Raw genomic sequence first — 12,751 nt, forward strand, 5'->3', positions numbered from 1 at the left:
CTCATTCGAAGAATTGGTTCTTTGAAGCTTATAAAAAATTAGCTTCAAGTATCATTTTTTATTCATAACTTATTCTTCGAAAAATGACTTAGGGGCAAAATTGTAACCCAACATAAATTTTTGTTTCCAGAAAAGAATCAGGTTGCAGGCAGAAACATAAGGTGTACATGCCTTCCAATCCTCAACTTGAAAACGTTGCCTTCACTTCCTGTGTGCAACCCTCCAGATCGCAAGCATTTGTCCCCAAAAAGAAACAGTACAAACAATACCTTTTTTTCCTTTTTAAATTTGGCATCCGCTTAGAATTGAAATGATCCAGGAGACCATACCAATGGTGTCACAAAAAGTATAATATGGTAATACTGAACTTTCACTTTCATCATATTATATGTACAAACACTGAGATGAGCATATACAATACAGGTGAGCTTCACTGGCTTGTAGTCAGGATATAGTCCATGGTTCTAACTTCTGTTCCTTCATCCTACAAAAAAATACATGACATTACAGATTCAGATTACAGTTAACCATTAGCACAAACAATAGCCTCTCCTTTAAGATAAAGGAGTTCAGTACCTTCTCTACCATCTTCATTCTGTGGATCCACAGGCACTTCATGACGGGGCCTGTTGAACTTCTCACGCAACTGCTTTATTGGGACAAAATCTCCAGCTGTGTCCATTCCATAAAATAGGAACGAAATATAGGGATGATCAAATCTTTCCTGCAAATGTAAAGTTCAGCACATATCAGATGTCAAGGAGAGGGAAGTTCATGGGAACATTTGAGTGTTTTAGAACTTTGTACTAACCATATCTGGCTGATCAAAGGCTATTAAGTTATCCTCAGGAACTGCACAAGGAAAGAAACATTTCCTAAGAGACAAGGGTGAACCAGAGAATGTAGGCCATTGTGCAACCAACTCTGCACATAAATAAAAATAATACACTAAAAGAATCTTGCATTTCCATTTTTCAGTTATTTTACCATAAGCCACAAGGAGGTTAGGATCAACATGTACATCAACCAAGACCTGCAAAAATGTGACTTGAAACTGTAAGGTCTTTGCTTCAACTTGTCCACTTAATCACCTTATTCTATGAAACTTGGAATCACTATCATCACCAAGAAGTCCTAAAAGACTAATTATCTGGTACAGCATAACAAAATCAACATGATATTAGACAAAGTTCTGTATTACCATTACTTTCTCTTCATGGAAGAAGCGAGTCCACAGTAATTTTGCATGCACAAGATAAAATATAGTGGAAAAAAGAAAGAAACGCTAAGCTGCTAAACCTGATAAAATGGTTGATTGGACCCCCGAGGCAACTTTTCAACTTGTGCAATTTCCATCCATGAACTTGATTCACAGCAAACAGGATCCATTCCACAAACCACAGCAGAGTAGCCTAACATAGTAAATAAACAAAGAAAGACCATGAACATTAGAAAGTATAACAATGATGAAAACTAACAATCTTATCATTAATTAGGGAAAACATCATACTTAAGGAAAGAGACCTTCTTTCAAGTACAATTAAGCTTAATCTACACGCAGATACAAATACATCCCTCTGTTATAAAGATAGTATGGGTTTTGAGAGCTAAACCACCTATAAATGTAATATGATGTTTACAGCTTTGCTTCTAATCAGTGAGTCAGTGACTCGTCATTTGCATATGGGGAAATTTTTCCCCAGGATTCTGGCCTCTTTTTTTATATTTTTTTATGGGAAACGGTTACTTTCATTGAATTAGATTAACATAAAATACAACTGTCAACCACCCAGAACACGAGGGTGCTGACCCCAAGAAGCAAAGTTTAAGTTACAAAACTGCCCAGAACAATTCCTGTCTGAAAGTCCCTTGCTTTGCCAACATATCAGCTAACCCATTAGCTGACCTTCTGGCCTCTTTAATAGCACCTCTGACCTTCTTTTGTTGCCGAGAAATTTACTGATTAGAATGAAGACTAAAATTTAGTAACATGTTATATATAAGCAAATATCAAACATTCTGAGATTTCTTTACATATATTTCTTTACAAAGTGAGATGGCAGACAAGATTTATCTAGTTGATCCGGTTTAGTTTGCATAGCACTTGCTTGCTTAATTAGTTGATAGATCAATAAATTATTATTATCTACCTACAAGTGTAAGAGCATGTGCTATGCACGTGTGCAAGCAAGTAAAAACCATATATGATATATTTTGTATTTGAATTTAACTTTTACCTGCACACAACGGTCATAACCCAAGGCAAGTATCAGCTTTTATATAGTATAGATATAGATAAAGAAATGATAACTTGACCTTGCAATTTGAAACCTGATATAGTATGACCTAGTGATCTCTCAAATTTTGATAATAATTTCCAAAATAATATCAAAACCTCTACCAATCACAAATGCCCCAAAATCAACTTGTGAAACACCATCCAGGCATCCACCCACTCAGACACAAGAGACTCGAAGTAACACATCAAAGTGTAGGAAACATACCAAATATTTTATGCCTCACTTTCTGTCCTAAACGAAATGCATACTGTGCATTCTCATATGCCAGAGCTTTTGCTGATGCGGCCAGAGATTCTGCCTCCAATTTTGAAATTTCATCTCGCAATTCAGCAGCTACAGCATAGTTCTCACTCTCAATTGCTTCCTGCATGTCAGCACTGCAATAAAAGAAGCAGTTACCATGATTCATCTAGTAGTCAGAAGAGTAATTTTCTATTGAACCAACATATAAACTTTAAATTTGCAAAGAAGAAACACCATCTATAAGAAGACTATATAAATAAGCATCGTCATTTACCTAAATTATTGAAAATAATACAAACTACAGTTTGCCTTCAAAACTACACAGATTAAAGGAATACTCACCGCAAACGTAGAATACTTATGGCCTTGTCCTGAGCTTCAGTCTTAGAGGTTGAGCCCCTTTTAGCATCCCGCTGCCTGACAATCTCTTCTTCAACCTTTCCAAGAATGGCATGTACTAAGATGATTGGTAAAAAAGAGTTCATGCAAAGAAGAGCAAGTACTCTCCACTAATCTTTTTTTTTTTCTTTCATTTGCTATATGCAGCTTAGATAAGCATGTTTTGGAATTAACTTCTATAACCCTTTTTCTTCTTTGAGAAAGCAACTTAATGATATTGGACATTGTACCCTAAAAATCTTGACAGGAGAATCCCATCATCATCTAAGCCCTTTTATATGGGGTCAGCTACATGAATCCTGTTTCACCATTCCGTTCTGTTTAATGTCATATCCATTGACAGGGGAATCTATCAAGTTATTATTTGTTAATATTTGAGAGGGCAGGTGCATCATTCTTTGTACAGTGGAAACTCTATGCCTATTTAGTGTTTTGGTGTGCGTGCATGGGGCGATGTCCATCTGTGCAGGCAAATGGTTTTGAGGCTTGCAGAGAAAGGAATTTTCCTCCACAAGCAAGCTTGGCATGGAATATCCAGAGTGTCCACCAGAAGACAGCTGGCCCTACATATTGCGCATTGCATTTTCACCATGGATAACTTTCTGTGATTTAACTTTTAAATAAACAAAAGTGAGACAAATGAAATTGTCTTATTGATATGTGCCAGAAGGCTATTAGGACAAAAATGCCACATGGAAAGAGGAAAGTGGAGAACCATGCAATTGCACTTTGGGCTGCAGCATGGAAATGGTGGAAATATGTAACACCTAGCTAGGTATGTGTTTGGTATCCACAAAAGAGAATTTTGAGAGATGTGCCTTAGAAATGCTGTATGATGGGTGCAAGCAATTAAACTGAAGGGGGAAGTTTCTGGATAAAAAAGCAGCCATGCTTTATTTATTTATTTATTTATTTTTTTGTTTAGGAACAGACATGTTTCATGGAGTAGAATCTAGTAAATCATGAAAAGACATACCCATAAAATGAGTGTCAGAGGTGATGGTTAAAATTGATAAGTGGCAGAAATATGAGAAATAAAATTGGAAATGAGCATATTAGAGGAAACTTAGGTGTAACACTAATTGATAACAAGATAAAGAAAAAATAGATTTTCATTTTATTTTCCATGTGGAACACAGAACAATGAGTATAGTAGAGAATGACCTGAGAGTTTTGCATTCTAAAAATGCAAGGGAAACCCAAACAGAACCTGGGTCAGGTGGTGAGGAAGATTTGTTAGCTCATTCTTTCACAAAAGATATGGCTCTAGAAAGAGTAGACTGGAGGAGGATCTATGTTGGATGAACCTATATAGTGGGATAAAATGGATATATCTTCTAGTTGTCAAAGTAGAAAAAAAAAACCACGAAAAAAGAAAAAAGAGAAGAATGCAAAGCTTTAAGGAAACAATAAACAATGTACAGTAGGAGAAATACATTGAGAAAGTGCACAATCAATAGGTCATGTGCAGAAAGAAAAGTACTTTTAAGGTTACATAATTATAGATAATAGGCCTTTTCCCCAAAATGGAGTATCTCTGATTAAATTGCAATTACTAAAATGATAGTTCACTTATTATTATTATTAACAAGATAGTTCACTTGGATATTACCTCAGCGAGTTTGTTTCTTAATTGTTGTGCAACATCATACTGCTCCAAATTCAAAGCATACTGCACAAGAAAAAGAAATTAGAGAACATAACATTGTAAAAGGAGGGACAAACAGTTATATCATGTTTACGATGTTTCTTTAAAGCACATTACCGGTGAAACTAATGGAGTTGCTACCTAACTAGCAAGAAAAAAAGGGCATCAAGAAAAGGATTGCTATCCTTTTCCAAGCTGTCCTGTGCACCATTGCCTTTTCTTTTATTCTGGTGAAAAAGTGATCCAAGAAAGACACTGACGTAGATGATCAAGCAAGCAGCATACAGGTAGTGGGTGGAACATGTCTCAAATTGAGAGTTGAGATCAAACTTTTGGAATATCAGATTTGAAATTTATGTAAAACCATTTATATATAAAGTTTTAAGTACTTGAAAGTTAAAAAGATAATTAGCTTAGCAAAATAACCACCACCAGTCAATTTTGAACTTTGGAAAAAAAATGAATAATAAGAAACAAGACAAAAAAGGGAAAGAAAAACAAAATATTGAAGGACTTTATGGATGAAAACAAAATATTAAGAGCTAATTCATACAAACACGCATAAATACATACATACATACATACATACATACATACATACATATGCAAGGTGCCAACCATCTGGTCGGTAAGGTCTTCTGCTGGTCGTAGCGGAGACTTGGGATCGAATCCCGCCTGCACCTGGGTTGGGGGATGGGCTACCCCTGTTGTGTAGCCCTTCAAAAGATATCAACGATGACAAATTTTGAATCTATTTATATGGACCTAACCCAAAACATGTTGAAAGTTATCGAAAATATCAAAACTATTCCAGGTTATCAAAGCTATCTTACACTGATACAGCAATGGCAAGAATAGGAAAAGGAGTTTATGCAATTCAAGAGGAACTGGATCATTGCTATGGACCTACTGGCTCTGATTGCCTCTTGAGGGGTGAGAGGTTTCAATCCTAAAGGGTGAATTTTTTTGTAGAGCATATCAAAAGGAATATAACTGGCAAACCTTTTATGGGAAATCACAGTCAGCTGCATTGGTAATTAAGAAGGCCAAAAGATTGTTGGTTTTTTGGGTGTCTATGCTTTAAATATTTCCATGGATTTAAACAAGAGTGCAATGGGAGTAAATAATCTTTGATCATAATTTTGATGTATAGGGACTTTTGAGATACTCATGTATATCTTGTACATGGTTTCAGCTTTATAGCCATGTAGAAATTATATATACAGACCTTCACACTTTTTTTTTTTGGATGATATTAATACAATACTCTAATTATAAAGAAAAAAAGTGTTTGACATGGACATATTACCCATTTTAAAGCCTCCATGCAACATAGATCCCAAATATTGCCAATACCAGGAAAATACCCTAAAATATCAGTAATACCAAATAAGCTTTGGGGCTTCGTCCCCAAGATACCACCAATATTTTGAATTTTTGGATTCCTCAAGGATCCTGTGTCCCCATCCTCAGAAATGGGAAAATATGAGTGACTATCACAAAATTTGGAGATATTGCTAACCAACTCTTCAAAAAATAAATGGATAGTATAGTCATTTGATTGGGCCAGTCTTTGGTTTATGGTAGCTATCAACTTGCCACGTTTATCAGTGTGTAGTTGTAGGTAGTTTCAGCTAATCAAGACATCATGCAACATAAGTACAAAGGTTTTCTAAACCAATTTGAAATTGAAAAGACAAAATCATGAAAAACAGCAGATCAAACCTGTACTCGAGTTGCTAAGTCAAGCTGGAAAAAGAATACTAAAATGTCCTCATTAGCACTCTCACTGCGCTCTGAACTTGCATCCATTTCTTGGTCACTTCTATTAAAAAGCCACCCAGCTTCAACTTTCAATCCACTTTGTCTTGGTAGATTGCAGTTATTTGGCAGGAAATGTATCATGACATATGGACCCCAACAGTGTTGCCTTCTACCTTGGGAGGCAATATGGGTTTTATTCACAGATTTGCAATCACTTCCCCTAAGAAGGGCAGTTCCATATAACCTACTATTTCCAGCGGTTGTTGTAGCTCCCATTAACATGCCATGCACCATTTTTGAAGAAGTAAATTCTTTGTTAATAATGTCTTATTATTATATTTTCATCCTTCTAGATTGATCACAATAATTTTTGCATGATTTTCTATCCAACTTTAATCCTTAGGCAACTTCTTCTTCCATACTCAGCAACCTTGGTTGGCATCAATTTCTTCTAGTTCCCATCCTGCCAGTGGTTCCTATGTCACATCAAGTGCAGAAATGAGAAGAAACTCAACCAAAACCACCAATCAAGATGCAACATGCAAGTACCCAAATCCTCAAAAAACAATTATGTAAATGAATGATTTGAGTTTGGACCAAAAGAATGGATATTAACACTCTGGTCATATTTAGGCATATATGACATACTTGAAGGATCAAATTACATGCAACAATGCAAAACCTGAGATAGTAGGTACTGTTAGAAGTTTCTAAATAATTTAACATAAACTGGACCACTTAACAAAAAGAAAATGATGGGTCTAAAAGTAAATCTACCTTGGGGCTGTTGATTTTCTATTTTATAATAAAGAGAAAATTTTATTAGAAAGGGAAAAAAAAGAGGAATTGGGGCTGTGATTGATTTCCTTGCTTGAATATGGGGTATAACCAAGCTGTTATCAGTACTTGGTACAAATTCTGTAGTCAAGATATACAGCATACACAAAGGCGTGGTTTAAGTATTTAAACTTTATCTTAGATATTCAAAATACATGCACCAGAATAAAATCTTTAGTAAAGAGGTCTTTACCCAAAGAAAAATCATAGCGGCCCAACTTTGGATCTCTAATAGTGATTATAATTAAAATCATCTTGGAGAATACCATTGATAGGATAATTAGAATTATAGCTGAAGTTCAATGTTAAAATAGGGGTCCTTATCTCTGGATATCTACATCACGTGAACAGAAGATGCTCTGAAATATTAGTAATGCCACTGTAGGGTTCCGCTATTCTGTTTAAATAGACTTGAAAAAATTAGCATTGATTACAGTTTCGACATACAAAAGAAACAAAGAAGCAGTGGTTTATTGTAGCAATCTAGATGATGAACCACCCAGTCCTCCATTAACTCAGAAAACTCGGGAATCCGCCACCTATAAGGGTATTTTTTTAGAAAGCTGAAATTAATTAAAATTAAGAAACAGAGCTGCACCTATAAGGGTTCAGTGAGGACGAATTCAACAGTACGAGAAGCTCAGATTATTGGGTTAAAAGTTAAAAATAAATAAATAAATCTGAAGTTCCTAATATGATTGAATACGAAACCAATGGTTGAAAGAGCACAGTCGAACCCCCAACCCAACAAAAAAAAAGAGGAAACGGAACAATTGCATTGTTGCAGAGGAATTGCAATTTGGCATAGAAATGTTATTCTTTTCTGAGAAACGAGAAATTGTCGAAATTGAGTTTGCTACCTGGGTTCATCGGCTTTGGAGATATTCAAAGAGGACCTTCTCTGAGTGCTACAGAAGAGACGTTTGAGGAGTTCGGCGAAGGGCGAAGGGCGAAGAGAGAATGGAATCAATGGATAGAAGATGGTACTCCACACCATAAGCTGGAGGACGTTAGATTTCCTAACTACCAAATATTTCGGATATTTGCTCAAGCTAGTGTTGTCTCAGCGACGCGCTTTTCTGGCGGTACGGGCAGACGAATGCCTTTCGGTGACGATGGACCGGGCCAGTTTCAGCACCTTGATGAGGGGCGGACCCGGTCCCGTCCCGGTCCGTCTCAGGGATATTAGTTATTAATTTAATTGATTTCTATAGAAAAAGATTTAAATAAATTAATTATTAGTTTTTAATTTTAAATTTTGGCATTTTGAGATAATAGAAATTAAAAACAGGTGGCTACACTAGATCTAGAGCCACTGGAGAGGTTTCGATTTTGATCGTGCTGCATTTCATTAAGCAGCTTTGAATAAGTAATTAAAATTCGTTTCAGTGGAAAGTGGGCTTTTGGTCTCGTTTATTTTTCGATAAAAATGGAAGGGGGAGTAAGTAGGTGAATCCCACGGAATTGCAATAATCCCGTGCTCAGCCACTGTTACAATGGAGCTCATGGAAAACTTTTTTTCCGAACATCTGGAGAGCGAGGGAAAAACTTTAGCTGTTGGGGAGAATTTTTGGGAATGGATAAATTAGTAATTACGTCTTAATTTATTTTAACTAAATACCGTGGGTGTTAATAATAAATGAATTGCCCAGAATGTACCCAACCCAAAAACGGTCTTAACAGCCTCTGCTGTTGGGCTCCAACAGCCAAAAGTTAACCCCAGAGCAAGTGGATAAATTATCCATTCGCCAAAAATTCAAATCATATCCAAATGTTGTATTACCCAAATAATACAAAAAAAAAATTAGTTTTCGGGTTTTTCACAAAAAACAATGCCAGGGGCCACTGCATGAAAGCCCTCCCAAACAGACGATTCACCACCATGACTCAGGCTTTCATGCTTGAGTGGTGAGTTGAGCGAACTTGGGGAGTCAGTAACATAGGGTGTGAACACTGAACAGGTAAAAGATGTTGTGGTAAGGCTGCAATGAAATTTGTTTGTTTGCAATGAAATCCCATATATTTTCTTTTTTTTTAGGTTTAGTTTATTTGCAATGAAATTTTACTTTCACCGGTGAAGTGCAGATGAGTTAATGCAAATTTTGATTTTGATTTTTTCTTTTTTGTTTTGAAATTTACTTTTGTTTTTGTTTGTTTGCAGTGTAAACGAAGTGAAATAAAACCCTTTAGGCTCAGTTTGGAAAGAGTATAAATACAAATTTGTAGAGTGCTAAACCTTGTATTTATATTAAATTGTATGTATTTATACTGTACATATTTGTATTTGTACTCCTTCCAAACTGAGCCTTACAGTTTATACACTTCTCTTTTTAGTTTTTATACTCATTATGAATTCATGGTGCAAATGAAACTGCAACGGAAATAAATGGGACTAGAATGTGAAAACATTATTAAGAAAAGAAGTCAAGCCTAGGACCAACTCCGGTTCAAGTGATGTATAGCTGGGCTTGGGCTAGTCAACTCGGACTTTACCTCTAGTTAGGATGGGCCTCTACGAGTAAGGACTGTAATTGGGTCGGAATTTGGATCAGATTAAGCTACATCTGAATCTATCTAAATATTTAAATCCAAATGGACCTAATCTTGTCCAAAATCTGAAATATCAGATTTGGATTGGATTCGGATTTATATGGTGTTTAGTTCTATTGCCATTTATCTTAAAAAAAAATGACACTAGTGCAATGCCATAGAAGTGTTTTTCCAATAGAATTTGAAATTAGACTTATTAATGGACCGGGATTAGGCTTAGCTTTTTCCAAAATTTGAATGGGCCCGGCTTGAAACCTAGCCCGACATAGTGTAAAGTCAGGCCTGAAGCCCGGCCCTTGAACAGGTCTATTTGAAATGTTATTTGCTTAAACAGGTCTTTTTGATGTCCTCCCAATGTTAAGGCATTTTTTCACTATTCAGTTTATACGGTGCCTAATGGCATCTAATGGCACCTAGCTACCAAAAAATAAAAAATGTTTTTCATCAACTATTTCATTTTTCAAGCTGCATGTTGTACAAAGCTTTCTTTAAATAAATGGCAATGGAACTAAAAAGCCCCTTCATCCAATTTCGTTTTATTGTCATTAAAATAAAAATTAAAAAAATAATTATTTTTTAATATATAATATTATATAATGTCTATACATATGCATTATTATATTTATATAATAATTGGACTCGGATTTATATTGGATCGATAGAATTAAATCCACATTTAATGCAAATTTTGACATTCAAATCAGAATAATCAGATTGGATGTTAGATCAAATGTCAAACTTTTGGAGTGTGGGAAGCTAAGAGATGGTGTAAGAGATGACTGTGGGAGACGCGTATGTGGATGAAGTGAGCAGTGCCAACAAGTAGGCAATTAGGTGTAGGAGCTTACCACCCAGCCATCTCTCCCTCTTATGTCAAGGTGGATACGAATTGAGCTTTTCACAAGCTATTCGAGTTTGTCTCGTGAAAAGCTTGATTTGATTTTATCTAAACTAAGCTTCAAGTCAAGCTTTATCCCAGTGAAACTCAATTCATGAAGCTCGTGAATTTAATTGAGTTTATATTTAGTTTTTATATGCTTAAATTAGACTTTTTTTTTCATAATTTTGGATGCTTATTTATTTATTTATTTATTTATGAAGTTCGGCTTTTTGTCGAGTTAGAGTCAAGCTGAGTTCAAACATATGAGATTTTGAGTCAAGTCAAATTCAAATTCATGTTTATAGCTCGAATCAATCTCAAGCCCAAACTCGAGCCTCATATTTTTCTGACGAGCTAAATTTTAATAACCAGATATTCGGCTCAAATCCACCCTAATTGTATGCCCAAGCCTCTAAGATTACAATTAATAACATTACACAAGTTCAAATATATTAATTATTCAATAGGGTGATTATGTTAATTATTCAAGGTGGTTTTGATATCAAAACTGTTTTCTCGAGAGAAACCATCATGTAGGCATTTCAAATGGTTTCTTATTTGGTTGACTAGTTTCATGGAAAAAGTGTACTTGCAATTCTTTGCTTCGACTTTTATAAAAGTCACTTTTTGGAGAAGTGTTTTTATGGAGATCGGCTTCAGTCGGTGCAAGGCTCATTCGTATACCGTTTGAACAGTTTTTACAGCCTTGCATTAGGAATATCTCCGCACTTCCATGCTTTATTTCATGAGAGATATTTCCAATACAAGGTTATAATAGATGTTCGAACGGACTTTGCACTGACAGAATCCGGTTCCCACTTAATGGCGCCCATGTTCTTAAAATGGGAATAAATGGAAATAAACAATAGAACTTGATCCAACTTTTCTCTCGATTCTCCAGACAATGTTGTTGCGTCCAACAAACGGCTTTGATACCAAAACCACCTTGGAGTTTCCAGTTGTCTTTACTGATTATGATTCAATTTTAAAATTTTCATCAATACCCAGATTTGAGTTTTCCAAAGGAGATTACAGCTCTAAATATCTCTACAATACGAGTTCGCATAGGATATTATGACAAACTTTAGCTTGTAATTTGACCAAGAGTCAAAATTTTCAAGTTGACTTGAGATGACTTTACCAACCGTTTAATTTTAAAATTGTCATCGACAAGTTTTTAAATGTGATTACAGTTAATTCCAAATATCTGTAATACAGTTCACACATGCTATGTTTCTTGCCTTTGAATTTTTTTTCCAGGACCAGGATACAGGGCCAGAAACAAAAGATTTTATTTCCACATTCTGTCTTACAAAATTACATAAAACATTAAGTTAAAAGGAAATCATGTAAGGAAACAATTGATATACAAAGAACAATCAAATATAATCCCAACTAACAACTAAATACTACAAGAAAAAGAGAAGCTACTATCATGTGATGTGAGGAAACTGTTGATTTGGGCAGATCACATAAACACAAAAGGAAAAGATAGTAAGATACCCATATCCATAGAAATTGGTCCATAAATTTAATTTGCTTCCACTTCTCCCAAGCGGGTGCTTCATGTGTTGTCTTATATGCAATGGTATTTACACGTTTAGCCTACCACCGATTGAATACAAGTGCAGACAAGCTCAACCCAAACAAGTACTGAAGATCCCCAACTCATTTGATATTGGTTATGGATCCAAAGAGATGTTGGAACGGAAGGTAAGGGCACCAGCTGAGACAATGACAAACTGAGAAATGATTCCACAATTTACTCTCTGATTCATGCTGTTGTAGGCTCAACATTGGGATAATATAAGGCGTTGTTCAAGACTACATAAAGTCCACTCTGTCTGTCCACCACTAATACAAGTGTCTTTCTGCTTGGAAGGTGCCAATTGGCTCAGTTGGTAAGGTCTTTGGCTAGTTGTAGCTGAGATTTGGGATCAAATCCTGCCTTGGGGAGTGACATCAAAGGACTCTCCCCACTTTATTTCCTTTTTATTTTTCAAATACAATATCCACTTCCAGACTTGGGCCCCTATCCCCGGAAAGAGAAAAAAAAAGATACAATTATAAAAACTAGAACTTCAACTCAGTTCAGTCTGAGCCTCAGGAGATCCATGTAGATGCAAGGGA

The 12,751-nt window shown here is 35.6% G+C and overlaps 1 protein-coding gene across 1 annotated transcript; it reads right to left on the reverse strand.

Annotated features, from left to right (window-relative positions):
* On the reverse strand, positions 1-8,240 carry LOC148863245 (uvrB/uvrC motif-containing protein). The gene is made up of 10 exons (XM_088977900.1): positions 8,052-8,240; positions 6,316-6,830; positions 4,555-4,614; positions 2,886-2,980; positions 2,505-2,677; positions 1,300-1,412; positions 988-1,033; positions 812-852; positions 577-724; positions 1-484 (listed from the first exon to the last, which is right to left on the reverse strand). Exons 2-10 carry the CDS (start codon positions 6,646-6,648, stop codon positions 480-482), a joined length of 1,014 nt encoding a protein of 337 aa, XP_088834026.1. The 5' UTR covers positions 6,649-6,830; positions 8,052-8,240; the 3' UTR covers positions 1-479.
* Positions 8,241-12,751: the final 4,511 nt, after the last annotated feature.

The sequence above is a fragment of the Nelumbo lutea genome, chromosome 3 (genome assembly GCF_056320005.1).
Source record: "Nelumbo lutea isolate HS-2025 chromosome 3, American lotus-T2T, whole genome shotgun sequence".
NCBI classification, from domain to species: domain Eukaryota; kingdom Viridiplantae; phylum Streptophyta; class Magnoliopsida; order Proteales; family Nelumbonaceae; genus Nelumbo; species Nelumbo lutea.